Genomic DNA, 13,490 nt, shown 5'->3' on the forward strand with positions numbered 1-13,490 from the left:
CAGAGACTCAGTGATTGATTACTTTGAAAACATAAGTCACTAATTGATATAACCATTAGTTGCAGCTGTAATTCAGTCTCCTCTGAATGAATCTGTTGATGTTATCACCTCTACAGGAAATATGAAGCGGACACTGACAGCATTAATCTGACAGGAACACCTCAGCTTATCTTGCTTGGTAGAGAAACCACAGTCCTATAATTTTTAAACTTTCATCAGTTTCTCATCAAATAATCAGTTTCACAGAAACACACTTCAGAGAAGCTGACCAACAGTTTACAGTCTAAAACGCATCGTAACTGGACTCAGTTAACAAGGGCAGCGAAAAAGTCACCAAAAAGAGGCTGAAAACACAAACAGAGACTCAAAATGATCACAAAGAGACTTGAAAACAAAAAACTAGATGCAGCTCAAAGCAACCAGAGATTAAAAATGATCACAAAAAGACTTAAAAAACAGAAGAGGCTCAAACAAACACCCAGACACTCCAGTGCCAGGTTTCTGCCAGGATGCCACACGTCTTAAGATGAAAAAATGAATTATTTTCAGCACAATACATACTTATTATTACAGTCTGGGCTATTTCAATGATGACTCTTTAGTTTCCACAGTGTATTTTAGACTTATTGTAGGAGCTGAGCTGCAAATTCACTGATTACACTCAAATACACAATCTGGACTACATTTAGGACACATGCATCAACACACACACAGTTATCACAACAGGAAGAAGAAAAGAGACTAAAATGCACTGAACAGCCCCTAAGTGATTAATAACTAACGTTTGCTTTTAAACTGATTCTTGTCAGACTCGGCTCCGTGTACTCGCGGCCGCTCGCTCCCCGCCTCCGCGTGCTCAAACTCTTCACGTGGTAACGGTTCTCACGCAGCTGATGTGCAGATCAGATTTTTTACACTGATGTACACAGTGAAGCCCACCACTTCTCCTTCTTGATATCATTCCAGTTTCACAACAGTCAATCGAAGATTATACGTCATGTTTTGGCGGCGCAAATGAGCATTTTAACCCTTTAAAACCTGGAGTAACATCACTTTCCTTCTGCTGCTTCCAGACGCCTTTCACAAGTATTAAAATCGCACTTAAACTCTGACCAAATTGGTGCAACTTCTTTCAAAAACATGGGAAAAAAAAGGCAAAAAGTAACTTGATGAGAAATGTTTCACAAATTGAATAACCATTAGAGTTTTATATTTTTTCTTTGAAAAAGTAGAAAATAGAGAAAAAGCTATATTAACAATTATCATAATGATTTAAAATTATGTTGTGACTTTCTTTTTTCTTTTTTAAATTTTTTTTTTTTTTTTTTTTTTAAACAAATGTCCTACTGGGTCATTTCTTCTTCCATTGCTCACTGCCATTTCCCATGTTTTTAAAAGAAATCAAGCCAATTTACTCAAGTTTCAAAGGGTCAACACAATTCCCGTAACAGACCAAAAGCAACTAGAAGGAGATGTGAAACATCACAAAAATGCACACAAAGATAATCTAAATCTAAAACTCACATGGTGCTCAAGTCAACAGAAAACCACACACAGTTATTACTATTTTTATGAAAGTAAAAGATTTAAGCACTTCTACGTCTGCCTCAAAGGGAGGCTGTGTTTGTTCGGATAATCAAGTCCACTATAAGAGGAAAACTTTTAAAAAATCCTTTTCATATTCTGACGTGATACACAACATGTGAGGACATGTCACATGCTGAGACAGGTGGAAAAGTCTGAGGGCATGTGATGGACAGGTAGAGGACAACAACAGAAGGGCCGGAGAAAACGTCACGGCAGGGAGGGACAGAGAGGCAGGACGTGACAGATCAGATGTATTTTAGTCAGCCTCCTTCAGATAAAGACTGAGGACAGCATACGTGATGATCAGAGCAGACGGGTGGACGGACAGAGAGACGGGCTGGACATGGATCACCTGTTGGTGCTGTTGCTGTGGCTATGGAGCTCAGGTAGGACTGATTTAAAGATGACGTTATAATTGAAGTATTTGACTTGAAGTGAAGCTAAAATATCACAGATTTTTGTAGCTGGAGTTCCCACAAAAAACTCCCGTCTGACCAATCACGAGCAGCCCCACTGAATGCCAGCGCATGGATTGGCACATACACCTGTCAGTCAGAGTCAGAGCTAATATTGTGCTTAAGAGCTACAGGGGTGTTTTCGTGCTGCTAGAAAATACTCTACAAACAATCGGAGCTCAAATCATATGCTATTCTTTATCTTCTGATTTCCCTTCAGGAGTCCAGGCTGAAGGAAAACATGTGTCAACAGGTAAAGAGAGAAATAAGAAACAAATACAGAATCATTAAAGCAGAAGTCAAGTTCTGGTTTGACCCTTTATCAGTTAAATTACCTTCTTTTACTGATGACTCTGGTTTCTGTCCAGAGTCAGTCAGGTTGGTGGGAGGAGGCAGTCGCTGTGCAGGGACACTGGAGGTGAAACAGGGAGACTGGAGACCAGTAATGCACTATGAATGGACCCTGAAGGATGCAGCCGTTGCCTGCAAAGAGCTCGACTGTGGCTCTGCTGTTTCCGTCCGAAAGAGAGAGTCCTCAGGCAGATCTGTTTGGTGGATTAAATCAGACTGTATTCAGTCTGGATCTACTCTAAGAGAGTGTGCTATATTATATTCCTATTCCTACATCCTGGATCTCACCTGCTCAGGTAAGCCCATCCACGACATCATTAATGACAACATCTAGGTTATTAATGAACCAAAACCTAGACATGGCCTTCCCTAATACAAGCATGAAGGAATCTTTCATAAGAAAATTGCAGAGAAGAAGCACAGAGGAAAGCATAAATGAAAGAGTCATGTAATGGGGTCACCAGCATCTTCTCAACAAGAAACACAAGTACAAGTACAAAGTTGAATCAGGCTTTGCCCTATCAGACAGCTTATCAGAGCCAGCTCTATTAGAAATTGGCAATAGACATAGCTGAGTCCACTATGTCTGAGACCAAGACAAGACTGAGTCAAAATGCTCCCAATTCTGAGATGAGACCAAGACCCTCTACATGCGGTCTTGAGACCAAGACCATATCAAATACACTGACATTTACCATCTTCTATGTTCCTTTGTTAATGATGACCTTTTGTTAAAAAAATCTGAGTCCAGTTTGAATCACTCGAGTGCTGCCTCAGGACAGCTTTTTATTTTGTGTCTGGTGTCCTTTATCACTTGCTTTGTTATCTTCTGTTATCTCCCCAGACTCGGTCAGGCTGGTTAATGGGACCGGTCTGTGCTCAGGCAGACTGGAGGTGAGGTCTGGCCAGTCTAACCAGAGGTGGTCCTCGGTGTGTGAAGCTCACTTTGACCTGCAGGATGCAGAGGTGGTCTGCAGGGAGCTCGGCTGTGGGGCTCCTTCGGTCCTCCAGGGGGCGCTCTATGGAGAAGTGGAGGCTCCAAAGTGGACCAGAGAGTTCCAGTGTGAAGGCCACGAGTCTGCTCTGCTGGACTGTAGAAGCTCAGAGAGAAACACCTGCTCAGGTGGCAGAGCTGCTGGACTCACCTGCTCAGGTAGAAGAGGAGCTGCAGCTTTCATTTGCTTCATTTCTGTTCTCATGAAACTCACTTTGTTCTTTTGACTCTCTGGTTTGTGTTCAGAGCCGGTCAGGTTGGTGGGAGGAGACAGTCGCTGTGCAGGAACACTGGAGGTGAAACAGGGAGACTGGAGACCAGTTAGAGACTTTTTATGGCTCCTTAAAGAAGCAGCTGTTGCTTGTTCAGAACTGGACTGTGGCTTTGCTGTTTCTGTAGGCCAGAGACAGTCCCCGGACAGATCTGTGTGGTCAATCAGGGGAAAATGTGTTGAGTCTGGATTTGCTCTGAGGGAGTGTGTGGAATCAGGTTCATCTTCCTCCATCCTGCATCTCACCTGCTCAGGTAAGGCCATCAGTGACATCATCAATGACGTCGCCTATTACAGTGATGTGCCCAAGTTGACACACCCATGTACAAGACAGAGGGGCAGCACACTTCCTTGAGCTGCTGCCTCAGTAAATCAGTTGCTGAATGAACCAAAATAAATATCTGTATACGAAACCATAAATATCTGCTGCTTCAGGAGTCTTCTGGGCCAACCAGACTGAAAAGACTCTTTCTTTAGTTTGACAGCCTTTATAATGCTGCATTTCCACTTCATGGTTTGGCTTGCCTCAGCTCAGGTCACTTGGTACCAGGCCCTTTTTCTCTTCTTTGTTTTCCACTGCGGATAGTACCCCCTCAGTGTAGGCAGGATTCTTAGCTGGACATCGTGCGACACAGTGTGATGTTGACATCATTTTCAGCGCCCTGCTGGACCTGCTGACCTGGTCAACTGCTGGATCCTTTCATCAGAAACCAAACAGAGGAACGTCTGCAGGACAGCTTTTTATTTTGTGTCTGGTGTCCTTCATCACTTTCTTTTTTATCTTCATTATCTCTCCAGACTCTGTCAGGTTGGTTAATGGGACCGGTCTGTGCTCAGGCAGACTGGAGGTGAGGTCTAACCAGTCTGGCCAGTCTAACCAGAGGTGGTCCTCGGTGTGTGAAGCTCACTTTGACCTGCAGGATGCAGAGGTGGTCTGCAGGGAGCTCGGCTGTGGGGCTCCTTCGGTCCTCCAGGGGGCGCTCTATGGAGAAGTGGAGGCTCCAAAGTGGACCAGAGAGTTCCAGTGTGAAGGCCACGAGTCTGCTCTGCTGGACTGTAGAAGCTCAGAGAGAAACACCTGCTCATCTGGCAGAGCTGCTGGACTCACCTGCTCAGGTAGAAGAGGAGCTGCAGCTTTTTTTGCTTCATTTCTGTTCTGATGAAACTCACTTGATGCTTTAACTGATGACTCTGGTTTGTGTTCAGAGCCCAATGATGTCAGGTTGGTGGGAGGACACAGTCACTGTGCAGGAACACTGGAGCTGAAATGTCAGGGAGACTGGAGACCAGTAGGTGACCCTTACTGGAACCTGAAGGAAGCAGCAGTTGCTTGCAGAAAACTCGACTGTGGCGCTGCTTTGTCTGTAAGGAGAACGAGGTTGTTTGGCAGATCTGTGTGGTGGATCAACTATGTCTGTGTTCAGTCTGGATCTGCTCTGAGGGAGTGTGCAGCATCACATTCCTCTGCCTACACACTTACTCTCAGCTGTTCAGGTGAGCCCTTCTCTGACATCATCTATAACAGTAATGTAACCAAGGTGACACAAATACACACAAGGTATAATCGCCTCAGACTGTCTCTGGCAGCCATGACAGAGTCTGATTTGCTACTGCCTCAGTACATCAGGTGCTAAATGCACCAAGAGTGTATGTATGAAAAAATACACGGCTGCTGCTTCAGGGCATACAGCGATCTGCAACTGAGAGCAAAAGTCTTTCCTTACGATTTTTTAAAAAATCCATGTTCGTATGATAACATTGTGAGAACGATCTTCGTTGCAAAAACAACCAAAACTGCTGTATTATGCATGGCACGTCAGTAGCTGGTGTAACTTTGTAGTGACACACCATAGAAGAACACCAGGCGCATGCGCAAAGTGTGGCCGTGACGTCACCGTCCTAACAGCACGCACGCTTTGAAAGTTTGCATGAAGACAGAAGGGGTGGCGTTGTCAGAAGATTACACTATGGAATCCGGTTCAAAAAGTTTGTATTTTCAGGCCCCTGAAACGCCGTTGTCATGTGAACAAAAGGCCAAACCGGAACAAAAGTTTAATTTTTCAAGCAAGAACTGTTGCCTGGTGAACGTCATTGTGATGGTAGAGTTTCTGCAGTCTGCGGTGTTACTAAGATGTGTTCTGTAGTTTGTGATGAATTGATGTTGGAATTGTTGTGAGTCCAGTTCAAATCACTGAATTGTTTTTTTCATGACAGCTTTTTATTTTGTGTCCGGCATTTCATCTCTCTCTATTTTATCTTCATTATCTCCCCAGACTCGGTCAGGCTGGTTAATGGGACCGGTCTGTGCTCAGGCAGACTGGAGGTGAGGTCTGACCAGTCTAACCAGAGGTGGTCCTCGGTGTGTGAAGCTCACTTTGACCTGCAGGATGCAGAGGTGGTCTGCAGGGAGCTCGGCTGTGGGGCTCCTTCGGTCCTCCAGGGGGCGCTCTATGGAGAAGTGGAGGCTCCAAAGTGGACCAGAGAGTTCCAGTGTGAAGGCCACGAGTCTGCTCTGCTGGACTGTAGAAGCTCAGAGAGAAACACCTGCTCACCTGGCAGAGCTGCTGGACTCACCTGCTCAGGTAGAAGAGGAGCTGCAGCTTTCATTTGCTTCATTTCTGTTCTCATGAAACTCACTTTGTTCTTTTACTGACGACTCTTTTGTTTAATTTCAGAGCCTGATAGTGTCAGGTTGGTGGGAGGAGGCAGTCGCTGCGCAGGAACACTGGAGGTGAAACAGGGAGACTGGAGACCAGTTAGAGACGTCTCGTGGAACATGAGGGACTCAGGTGTTGTCTGTAGGGAGTTGGACTGTGGTTCTGCTGTGTCTGTAAAACAGAGAGAGCTCTCCCACACATCTGTGTGGTGGCTTAAATCTGACTGTGTTCAGTCTGGATCGACTCTGAGGGAGTGTGCAAAGCCAGTTTTGTCCTCCTCCATCCTCAGTCTCACCTGTTTGGGTAAGTCCATCAGCAGCATCATCAGTGATATCATCTATGACATCATCTATGACAGTAATGTACCCAGGTTGATACATACACAGGCCAGAGAGGCAGCACACTGTCCAACAGCCATGATTGAGTCCAATGAGCTGCCGCCTCAGTAAATCAGGTGCTAAACGCTCAGTGATATACACCTGCTGGCTGTTGGAGTGAATAACGTTGACCATTTTGTTATTATGCAATATTCTGCTAAGGACCCTGAGTCCACCAGGGGTTTATTAGTATCTCCACACCCACGCAGCATCACTCTCTCTGGGCAACTCCTTAAAAAGAGAGAGTACAGCCCCTCTTCATTTTCATCATCAATGCCTTTTTTAATACCTCCTTGCCTTGAGCAAGAAACAAGATTTATTCCTGATTAAGAAACTTGATTTAAGTTTCAGCTGGGAGACATGGTTTTAAATGTGTGGTCTGAATGACAAACTCTGATAAATAATAATACCTAGATACTTATATGCTATGAACATTTCAATGTCTACCCCTTGGGCAGTTATGACCTTCGGAAGATTAGCTGTAACTTTTTTCCATTTGAAAAAAAAAACATGACTTTGAATTTGTCTGCAAGTAAAACAAGCTTAAGTTTAATTAAATGGGACTGAACAACATCAAAAACAAACTGAAGGAGCTCAAGAGTTTGTACCACTGAGGGGGGTGAGCAATAGATAATGGTGTCATCTGCATATAAATGGAAAGCAGCATTTGATAAACTGTCACAAAGATTATTTCCATATATGTTGAATAACAGTGGACCTTATATGGCACCCTGAGGCACGCCCTCTGATACAGGGACTTAGGTAAAAAGTAGGGTAGGAGGCCATTCCTGGGCATGTTGGCTATGTTGGCTTTGCCCACCTCTTTACAGCCTTTCATATGCTTGAATCACCTGTTAACGTTGCTGTAGTTCCTTTTGTCTTCTGTTATCTCTCCAGACTCGGTCAGGCTGGTTAATGGGACCGGTCTGTGCTCAGGCAGACTGGAGGTGAGGTCTGACCAGTCTAACCAGAGGTGGTCCTCGGTGTGTGAAGCTCACTTTGACCTGCAGGATGCAGAGGTGGTCTGCAGGGAGCTCGGCTGTGGGGCTCCTTCGGTCCTCCAGGGGGCGCTCTATGGAGAAGTGGAGGCTCCAAAGTGGACCAGAGAGTTCCAGTGTGAAGGCCACGAGTCTGCTCTGCTGGACTGTAGAAGCTCAGAGAGAAACACCTGCTCAGGTGGCAGAGCTGCTGGACTCACCTGCTCAGGTAGAAGAGGAGCTGCAGCTTTCATTTGCTTCATTTCTGTTCTCATGAAACTCACTTTGTTCTTTTGACTCTCTGGTTTGTGTTCAGAGCCGGTCAGGTTGGTGGGAGGAGACAGTCGCTGTGCAGGAACACTGGAGGTGAAACAGGGAGACTGGAGACCAGTGAATCACAATGACTGGAACCTGAAGACAGCAGCTTTTGCTTGCAGAGAAATGGACTGCGGCTCTGCTGTTTCTGTAGCAAAGACAAACAGTTCCTCAGTCAGATCTACGTGGCAGATCTGGTCTTCCTGTGCTGAGTCTGGATCTGCTCTGAGGGAGTGTGTGGAATCAGGTTCATCTTCCTCCATCCTGCATCTCACCTGCTCAGGTAAGTCCATCAGTGACATCACCTATGACATCATGTCATCCAACAGCTGTCTGTCCCTGTGTTTGTTAGAAGACATCAGGTCCTTTTTTTCAGTGGGGATGGGGATCGTTAATTTTTACTGGTACTGACTGAGACTTAACCCTAACCCTTAACAATCAGAGTCCTTATCGATACTTTTCTATTATTTGGTGTAAAAGCCGAGACGACAATAAGTTTTTAACAGAACTGCTTTTACTGTCCCTTTTAATTTTGTTTTTAGTGATTAGGATATAAATTATTGTATTTTAATGTAAATATTTACTTTGAAAAATCTTCAGTATCATCAGTAGTTTTAATGATGTATTATAAGATAATTAGAGCTCATAATAGGGTGTAAAACAGGTTGTAATTCTATCTCTATTATCCATTTTATTTAACTGGGAAAACAAATTTCTCACCCAAACAACTGTTTTATTCAAGTTTCTCAAAACTAAGTTTTCTTATTCTCGATGTTACATTTCAACACATCGTGTGACGTTTTATTTACCCTTAGTCATTTTACTGAGCTGACCTTGAACACATCACAATAAAACCTTCTGCAGTTTCATTTATTGAGCTGACATACTCTCAATCTGTCGACTTCAACTGGGATTTCAACACAGGATTATTATTTTTGCCTGACAGGACTTGTGCCGCAGCAGCTGGTGGAGCCGCAGGAGTCTGTTTTCTTCTTTACCCCAAAAGGTGAGGCATTTAGGTTTTTGATGCACAGTGGATGTACAGTATGCAGACCTGTGACTGGAGTTAAACGACGTGACTAGACTCAAGATGTGACGTTATAGGACCCACGGGACTCTGTAGCAGTATTAATAAGCTCAAACATTATTGATTTTCAGGTTTTGAAAATAGCGGATCTGGGTCCTCAATGGAACCAGGTTTTGATCCCCGTCCGTTTTTCAGTTACCATTTCTTTGAGAGCTTGAGGGGTTGAATGTGACGATTCATCCTCTGTGTTTACAGACCTGCTGCTTCAGCCCAACATCTCAGTGTCCTCCACCATGGACGGGGTCTCCGAGGACCAGCAGCAGGGGTTTCGGGTGAACAGGGGCTCCAGCTGCACCATCAGCTGCTCCATCCAGCCGCAGTATCCAGGAGGCTCCTTCCAGCTCAGCTTCGCCTCCTCCAACTCAGCACACAACTACACCCAGCCGGCTGTCAATCACTCTGCCCACTTCCTGTTTCCTGCTGCAGAGCCCGCCCACCGAGGAAGCTACAGATGTGATTATCACGTCTATGTTTTCGCCCATAACTTCTCCTCTGAGAGCCGACTGATCTCTGTCGCTGTGTCAGGTAAAGTGACTGTCTACAGCCAAACTAAGCGTAGACGATCAAATGTTATTGTGTTACATTTCATACTAACTAAACTTATACCAAGTTCAAAAATGGCAACAGCAAACACTTTATGGACGGCAGCAGCCAGCAGATCCTTGAATCCTTGCAACTATTTTGCTTTGCTATTTTTCGACGCTATGGCCTCTTCTGCTGAAGCGTGACTTCTCTACGATAGAGAGGCACTTCTCAGCGCTGACCCGCCTGTCGGTCGGGTGTGGAAATGGTCGTGGAAACGGTCTGTGATTCTGAATCCTGCTTCTGTCTGGTTGCAGTGAGACGGTGACCACGCTGAGTGATTTTAGACCTAAGTTTGTGTTTAGTGAGAGCTGCTGGACTCGTGTGATGTTATTTGATTTGCTGTTCTTGTGTTTCGTGAGCAGATCCGACACCTTTTATCATCAGAGCGGTCGTCCTGCCGCTGATCCTGCTGGTGGTGAACGCTGCCCTTTACTTCTGCTGTAAGGTACTGACACATCTCTGACTGAAATGAAGAGCTCAGTCTGTGTTTACTGAAATAAAAAGAGTGACGCAGGCCGTCTCCTCTGTGTGCTGACATGTCTCTCCAGGCCAGCAGGGGGCAGAAGCCGGTCAGACAGGAGAACTACAAACTGGATCATTAATACCTGAGTGTTTCTGCAGCTGAAGGAGGGCTGACCCAGGAGGAGTAACACCTCCCACGAGCTCACCGCACATCCAGTGGACTCAACACACAACCCTCCATCAGGCTCCCGTTAAACAACACCGCTGAGATTTTTATTTTTTTTCTGTCATATTTTTCTCATTGTCATCATGAAAAGACTGAACGAACAATGCGTTAATGTCTTTAATACTTTCTGACTTCCTGTCAGCTCAAAGAACATCGGGTCTTACTAAAGACGCACATCTCTAAAGTTCACTTAATTCATTTTAGAAACGTGGAAAGGCAAAGAGCAACTCAAGAAAGTACCCAAAAATAAATTTGAAAAACAGTATTTAGAGAAAAGTACAAGAAATTAGCAAAAAAGAGACTTAAAAAAAAAAACGGAGAAAGAACGGACAGGAGGTGCTTAAAAATTTTGTAATCATGACAATCGTGCGTTTTTCAGCGCTGCATCTCTCCTGCTGCTTATGTTCACTATCTTTTAAAGCCCGGACCTGACCTTCATGCTTTGGAGATACACATCCATAAACGCCCTGAACATAAAAAAAAATAAATAAATAACAATAAAAATAGGAAAGTCCAGGCAGATGACAGAGTCTCTGCAGAAAAATACTCCATCACTCACTGCTTACGGGTCATGAGAGATGACTTTTTTAGGAGGATATATATCGTAGTATATCTTGAAGAACTCTGATTTCGAAAGAATTTTGATCAATTTTGTGATAATTTTTTGTTGCTTTTTTTACAGTGACTGCTTTTACTCATTTCCTACAAATTTTGCAGAGAATTAATTTATTTTTTGATTAACTATTAACTATTCCACTTTATTTCATAAGTATTTGCTTGTTTTTTTATGAATGATTTTGCTTATTTTTTTAATCAATGATTTTATTAATATTTCACAAGAATTATTTGTCTTATTTTTTATGAATTTGCTTATTTTGCATATTTCATAAAAATGTTCTTTAATTTTATAATAAAGAAATGTACCTAATTTTGTTGTAAAGTATTTTGCTTTTTTCATGTAAATTAGCTTATATTTTTCAGTGGAGTATTTTGCTTTTTTCAGGTTGATTTTAAGTAATTTTATGATGAAGGAATTTGACACGAAACATCCTCCTAATTCTTTAAATAATTAGAATAAAAACACAAACAAATAAGCTGAGGCATCAGGAGCCTTTGAGGACCATAAACATTAAAAAATGATTAAAACATGAGAATTTAATTCCACTTGTAAAAGACGTGAAGAACTTCTGCTCAAAACCAAAAACAAGATGGAAATGTTTTCCGTGGCAACAGAAAACATGTATACAGAGACATTTAGTACTTTAATGAAATATTTTAAGGGTATTTTGAAGTCAGTCCAGGCGGATCATTATTGCTTGTGGAAAGGGCGACACCATGTGACCGTCTGCTCACAAACACTAAACCACCAGAGCCAAACTGAGCGCCATCACGAGACGTTTACACTCACCGGAGCAGATCTGTGTTCGAACGTGAGCCAAATATTCCGGTTTCGTGTCTCCATAGTTGCTGTTGAATCGGGACTTTTGTTTGCTGTGAAAAGAAAAAGATTAAATGATTAAGATCACTTCATTAAATTTGTCACTGTATTCTCCTGTGTGCGAATAAAACTGCTTTAATAAAATATGAAACTCTGGGAATAAGTTGATTTTAAGTGGTTCACAAGACTTTTTGGCGTTTTTCCTCATAGATCTGATTACTGTCAGAAAACTGTCTCTTAATTATGAGCTACGGATGTTGTTATAATGAGAAAAGTTGAGAAAAGTTACGGTTCGTTGCTCTTTGAGAAGACAGAGGCATGATGAAGCTACACGATTTAATGAGCTTTTATTTCCTCCTTCTTCATGTCTGCAGTATTATTAGTAGTAGAGGTAGTAGTAGTATGCATCTGCAGAGTCTAAAAACTGTTTTGGTTCAGGAGCAGCCAAACCAGAAACAGATGCTTAATGGAGACAAATGACAAACATTTAAACTCACACCAGATTCACAATGAGCTGCGGACCAAAACAGCCCAAATACTCAGATACCACACAGAAACACCGACATTTATTCCTAATTATGAGACATTCAAATTTCATTATTAAATATAAGGTCATCATTCAGAGACATTGAAGGAATGATGTGCCTGAAAATTGACCATTTATTTATTGATAACTCACCGCGTGTCACCTGGAATTAGTTATGTTTACCACAAAAAATACAAAAACGATGCGAACCACAGAGGGAAATTTAATTTTAAACATCAGTTTGTGCAAACTCTTTTAAAGCAAATGAGTGTTTGAGAATGTGGTGTCAAACTAGAATTATTCAGAGAACAATTTAAAGTGTAATATCAACAACTTCGGTCATAATTACCATAAAGATGGGAGTATTTCTTACATCTCCTCTAAGGATTTGTTTGTGTTGTGTTTGGATTAATTCAAGTTGGAAATGTTGGGGTTTAAATCCTGGCAGACGCGGTGGTGTGCAGAGGTGAGTGTGTGCTGGAGTTAATGAAAACTAAAGTGTGGGAGGGGGAGATGTTTATCAGCCCGCTGACCTCCAGGCTACTCAAGTCAGCGGAGCGGTTCAAGGTTCACTGCTTCCTGTGGTTAAAAAAAAACCAAAAACGCCACGATGGAAACGCAGTCGCCTCCAGTAACGACTCTCCGATCACTGACTCACAGATAAGACACACAGATTTTTCCAGGTCTCCAAAAACACTGCAGCTGGTTCACAGCGCTGACCACAGGCGCACATTCAGGGAGACGTTAACACAATCTTTACTGTTGGAAAATAACCCAAAAATTCAAAACGAGATAAGAACAAAGAGTCAAATGCTGCACACGAGAAAACTCCAAATTTCAGTGACAGTGTTTTATAATATATCATCTTACAAAGACACACTTTCACATTTTCTGTTTCTATAACATTTTGATGAATTTATAAAAAAGTTCTTGTATCTGCTTACAACAACCTTATATTTTGCTATAAAGCATTTATTAAGTGTGTGTTTTATTATTTTAATGAATAATTCCTGCTGTTTATGCGCCTTTGATTACCGATCTTTGGTGCTAAATTATTCAATTTTATAACTATTGCTTATTTCTTTTTCTTTTTTTCATAAGATTTTTTGCTTGTTTTTGTTTTGTTCAGAAGATTTTTGTTTAGTTTCACAAAATATGATTTTCCTTATTTCATATGAATTT

The 13,490-nt window shown here is 42.5% G+C and overlaps 2 protein-coding genes and 1 long non-coding RNA gene across 3 annotated transcripts in view; 2 read left to right on the top strand and 1 right to left on the bottom strand.

The window, feature by feature from the left end:
• LOC148186245 (uncharacterized) overlaps positions 1 to 13,490 on the bottom strand; it is a 34,213-nt gene that overhangs the window by 11,459 nt on the left and 9,264 nt on the right. Inside the window, exon 5 of the long non-coding RNA XR_015775088.1 lies at positions 11,753 to 11,835. This is a non-coding gene — a long non-coding RNA (uncharacterized LOC148186245). The remainder of the gene's footprint in view (positions 1 to 11,752; positions 11,836 to 13,490) is intronic.
• On the top strand, positions 1,647 to 4,245 carry LOC148186246 (scavenger receptor cysteine-rich type 1 protein M130-like). The gene is made up of 5 exons (XM_088070610.1): positions 1,647 to 1,973; positions 2,263 to 2,295; positions 2,411 to 2,689; positions 3,238 to 3,546; positions 3,634 to 4,245. Exons 1-5 carry the CDS (start codon positions 1,931 to 1,933, stop codon positions 4,011 to 4,013), a joined length of 1,044 nt encoding a protein of 347 aa, XP_087926736.1. The 5' UTR covers positions 1,647 to 1,930; the 3' UTR covers positions 4,014 to 4,245.
• LOC121960121 (scavenger receptor cysteine-rich type 1 protein M130-like) lies at positions 4,480 to 11,832 on the top strand. Its single transcript, XM_088070609.1, has 10 exons — positions 4,480 to 4,774; positions 4,865 to 5,152; positions 5,932 to 6,240; positions 6,334 to 6,618; positions 7,590 to 7,898; positions 7,986 to 8,267; positions 8,931 to 8,990; positions 9,267 to 9,596; positions 10,019 to 10,101; positions 10,205 to 11,832. Exons 4-10 carry the CDS (start codon positions 6,435 to 6,437, stop codon positions 10,256 to 10,258), a joined length of 1,302 nt encoding a protein of 433 aa, XP_087926735.1. The 5' UTR covers positions 4,480 to 4,774; positions 4,865 to 5,152; positions 5,932 to 6,240; positions 6,334 to 6,434; the 3' UTR covers positions 10,259 to 11,832.

Source organism: Plectropomus leopardus, chromosome 20 (genome assembly GCF_026936395.1).
Source record: "Plectropomus leopardus strain MGB_pleo_1.0 chromosome 20, ASM2693639v1, whole genome shotgun sequence".
Taxonomy (NCBI): domain Eukaryota; kingdom Metazoa; phylum Chordata; class Actinopteri; order Perciformes; family Serranidae; genus Plectropomus; species Plectropomus leopardus.

Bases quoted from the DNA above. Each gene is read 5' to 3' on its own strand.
- LOC148186246 (XM_088070610.1), top strand. From the start codon at position 1,931: ATGGATCACCTGTTGGTGCTGTTGCTGTGGCTATGGAGCTCAG. The intron at 2,690-3,237 runs GTAAGCCCATCC...TTATCTCCCCAG, and splicing joins CCTGGATCTCACCTGCTCAG to ACTCGGTCAGGCTGGTTAAT. The intron at 3,547-3,633 runs GTAGAAGAGGAG...GTTTGTGTTCAG, and splicing joins TGCTGGACTCACCTGCTCAG to AGCCGGTCAGGTTGGTGGGA.
- LOC121960121 (XM_088070609.1), top strand. From the start codon at position 6,435: ATGAGGGACTCAGGTGTTGTCTGTAGGGAGTTGGACTGTGGTTCTGCT. The intron at 7,899-7,985 runs GTAGAAGAGGAG...GTTTGTGTTCAG, and splicing joins TGCTGGACTCACCTGCTCAG to AGCCGGTCAGGTTGGTGGGA. The intron at 9,597-10,018 runs GTAAAGTGACTG...TTTCGTGAGCAG, and splicing joins GATCTCTGTCGCTGTGTCAG to ATCCGACACCTTTTATCATC.